The sequence below is a fragment of the Myotis lucifugus genome, unplaced genomic scaffold (assembly GCF_000147115.1).
Source record: "Myotis lucifugus unplaced genomic scaffold, Myoluc2.0 scaffold_1525, whole genome shotgun sequence".
Taxonomy (NCBI): domain Eukaryota; kingdom Metazoa; phylum Chordata; class Mammalia; order Chiroptera; family Vespertilionidae; genus Myotis; species Myotis lucifugus.
In genome coordinates this window covers 43,973-47,031 of record NW_005872573.1, presented here as the reverse complement: position 1 = coordinate 47,031, position 3,059 = coordinate 43,973, and the positions used below count along the sequence as shown (strand labels likewise).

General features: G+C 46.1%; 1 protein-coding gene across 1 annotated transcript in view; it reads left to right on the top strand.

Moving 5' to 3' along the window:
- Nucleotides 1-3,043, top strand: part of SLC2A7 (solute carrier family 2 member 7) — a 14,189-nt gene extending 11,146 nt beyond the window's left edge. The window contains 2 exon segments of the mRNA XM_023748547.1: nucleotides 115-242; nucleotides 542-3,043. Coding sequence (XP_023604315.1) covers nucleotides 115-242; nucleotides 542-760 — 347 coding nt within the window. The 3' untranslated portion in view covers nucleotides 761-3,043.
- The last annotated feature ends 16 nt before the right edge of the window (nucleotides 3,044-3,059 follow it).

Sequence of the window (3,059 nt, the reverse complement as noted above, 5' to 3'; positions counted from 1 at the left end):
AGGAGGCCTGGGGCCTACAGTTCCATTGTGTTTGCCTGATCGGAGGGGCTGGGGCTGGGCGAGGGCCCCCCGAGCCCGCTGCGCCCCACTGGCCCTGTGCTCTCTGCCCTCAAGGTCCCGTCCCCTCTGTGGTGAGGACTGAGATCTTCCTGCAGTCCTCCCGGCCGGCCGCCTTCATGGTGGACGGGGCTGTGCACTGGCTCACCAACTTCATCGTGGGCTTCATGTTCCCTTCCGTCCAGGTGAGCAGGTGGTGGGCGGGAAGCACGGTGGGTGGCCCCTTGCCCCCCTCCCTGCCCCACCCTGCCCACCCCGAGGCAGAGAGCCTTCGGGAACCAAGCACAGGCTCCTTCTACTAAGAGCATCAGCTATTTCGGCATACGTGGTACCTTACTGGACAAACTTATGGTCAACACAAACTTATTGGTCAACACAAAACTGGCCACCGAGGAACTCCCTGGTGGCGCCCCGAGGCCTCCCCGGGAGCGGCCCCTGTCCTTCCTCCCTCCGTTCCCTCCTGTTTTCTTGTCTCTCGGCCCAGGAGGCCATCGGGGCCTACAGTTTCATCGTGTTTGCCGGAATCTGCCTCCTCACTGCTGTTTACATCTACGTGGTGATTCCTGAGACCAAGGGCCAGACATTTGTGGAGATAAACCGAATTTTTGCCAAGAGAAACGGAGTGGAGATTCCAGAGCCGCGAGAAGAAACCACAGGTGTTGAGCCTCACGCGTCTCCGCCCGCGAAGGAAACTTTCCTCTGATGGTTCTGCAGGTGCCACACCACACTCGGAGGCCAGTCCCCGAGAAAGGGACTCCCCCCAGGCCTCACGGGAGGGTCACAGCTCTGAGCTTTCTGCGCCCCCAGTGGCAACTGGAAGGCTTTGGAAAGATCAGTCCCTGGTTTGGTGGAGGTGTGGTTAGCTTCCAGCCCTAATTACCAGGTGGTGTGACTCCGGAGAATGGGCAGGCCCTCCGCATTGACTGGCAGGACTAGGTGCTCTGACTATGGGTGTAGGGGTCAGAGACTCATGGAATACTGCATGGAGGTACTTTTATAAAGTAAAATGTTTCAAGGTCAGCTATTCATAGGGAGGCCTGAATTCCAATCAATGTATTGGCTTGCGAATGAAAGGAACTAGAGGCCAAGGCTCCGGATTCCACTGCCGCTCACGCTCCGTGCCGTGGCTTGCACGTATTCTGGTCAGCGTCACAGCCTGCAGGGGCAGCTGGGCAAGAGAGGTAACAGGTGTTCTTGGGCCTGTTTAGAAAAACACCTTCTCTGGGTGGGTCAGTTGACCTCTGCCTTGGAAACAGGAGAGCACTGTATCGAAAGATACAAAGTGCCAAAGCTCACTCAGTAGGAAATAGACAGCCTGTGTAGTCCTACATCCACTAAAGAAATTGAATCTGTGGCTAAAAACCTTCCCACAAAGAAAACCCCAGGCCCAAATGGGTTCACTGGTGAATTCTACCAAACATTTAAGGAAGAAATAATACCAATTTGACACAAAGTCTTCCAGAAAATTAAAGAGGAAGGAATACTCCTGAATTCATTGTATGAAGAAGTCATCATTATTCCGATTCCAAAGCCAAACTAACGATGTTACAAGAAAACTACAGATTAACACCCCTCATGAACATAGATACAAATTTTACCAGATTTTACCATAGATACCAGATTTTAGCAAATAGAACACAATAATATAAGGATAATAATATATTCTGACCAAGTGGGCTTATTCTAGGAATGCAAGGTTGGCTTAATCCTCCACAAATTTATCTATAGATTCAACACGATTAGAACCAAAATTGCAGCAGGCCTTTTTTGGGCGGGGAGGGTAGAAATTGACAAGCCCATTCTACAATTTATGTGGAAATGCAAAAAAACCTAAAGTAACCAAACCAACTTTGAGAAAGATGAAGTTGGAGGACTTATTACCTCATGTCAATACTCATATAAAACTACAGGAATCAAAACAGCATGGTTGGTATAGCAGGTAGATCAATGGAGAACAAGAAATAACCCAGAAATAAACCGCCACATCCAGAGATAACTGATTTTTGTCTAAAGCAATCTGAACGGTGACAGGATAGTATTTCCAACAAATGCACTGGGGTATAATTATATCCATATGTGGGGAAAAAGAACTTTATCCATACCTTACATTAACGCAAAATGGATCACAGGCCTAAATTAAGACTTAATAAAACTTCTAGAATAGAACATAGGAGATAAATATTTATGAGCTTGGATTACACAAAAATAACACCAAAAGCACAATTCACAAAAGAAAATATTGCTAAATTGGACTTTGATACAATTAAGAACTTCTGCTATTTGTAAGACACTATTATGAATATAAAAAGACAACCACAGACTGACACATATATATGCAAACCTCATATCTGAGAAAGACATGTATCTAAATGTATAAATGTGTAATGAATAAAGAACTCTCAGAACTCAAATAAGGAAACAACCAATTCAAGCTTAAAAATGGGCAAAAGAGTGGAATAGCTACTTCACCAAAGAAGACACATGATGGTAAATAATCACATGAAAAGATGCTCCATATTTTTAGTAATTAGGGAAATGCAAATTAAAACCATGAGGAGATACCACTACACACCCGTTAGAGTGCCTAACGTTAAAAAGACTACATCAAGTGTTGACAAGGATGTGGAGAAAGCAGAACTCTTGTATTCTGCTGGCAGTAATGTAAAATGGTGCAGCCAATTTCAAAAAGGTTTCCGGTCCCTTAAAAAGTGAAACGTCTACCATGATCCAGCATTCCACTCCGGAGTATTTACCCCCATGTCCGTTCAAAGGCTTGTACCCAAGTGCTCATAGCAGGTTTATTTGTTATGGCCCCAAACTGGACACACTACAAAAGTGCATCCCCAGGTGAGTGAATGAATGAATTGTGGTCGATCCATACAACAGCATACTTCTTCGCAGGGCAAAGATACGAACGACTGCCACCTGCCACAATATGCAGGAACCTCAAAGTCATTCTCCTCCAGGGCACAAGACAGACCAAAAAACACATACTATGTTAT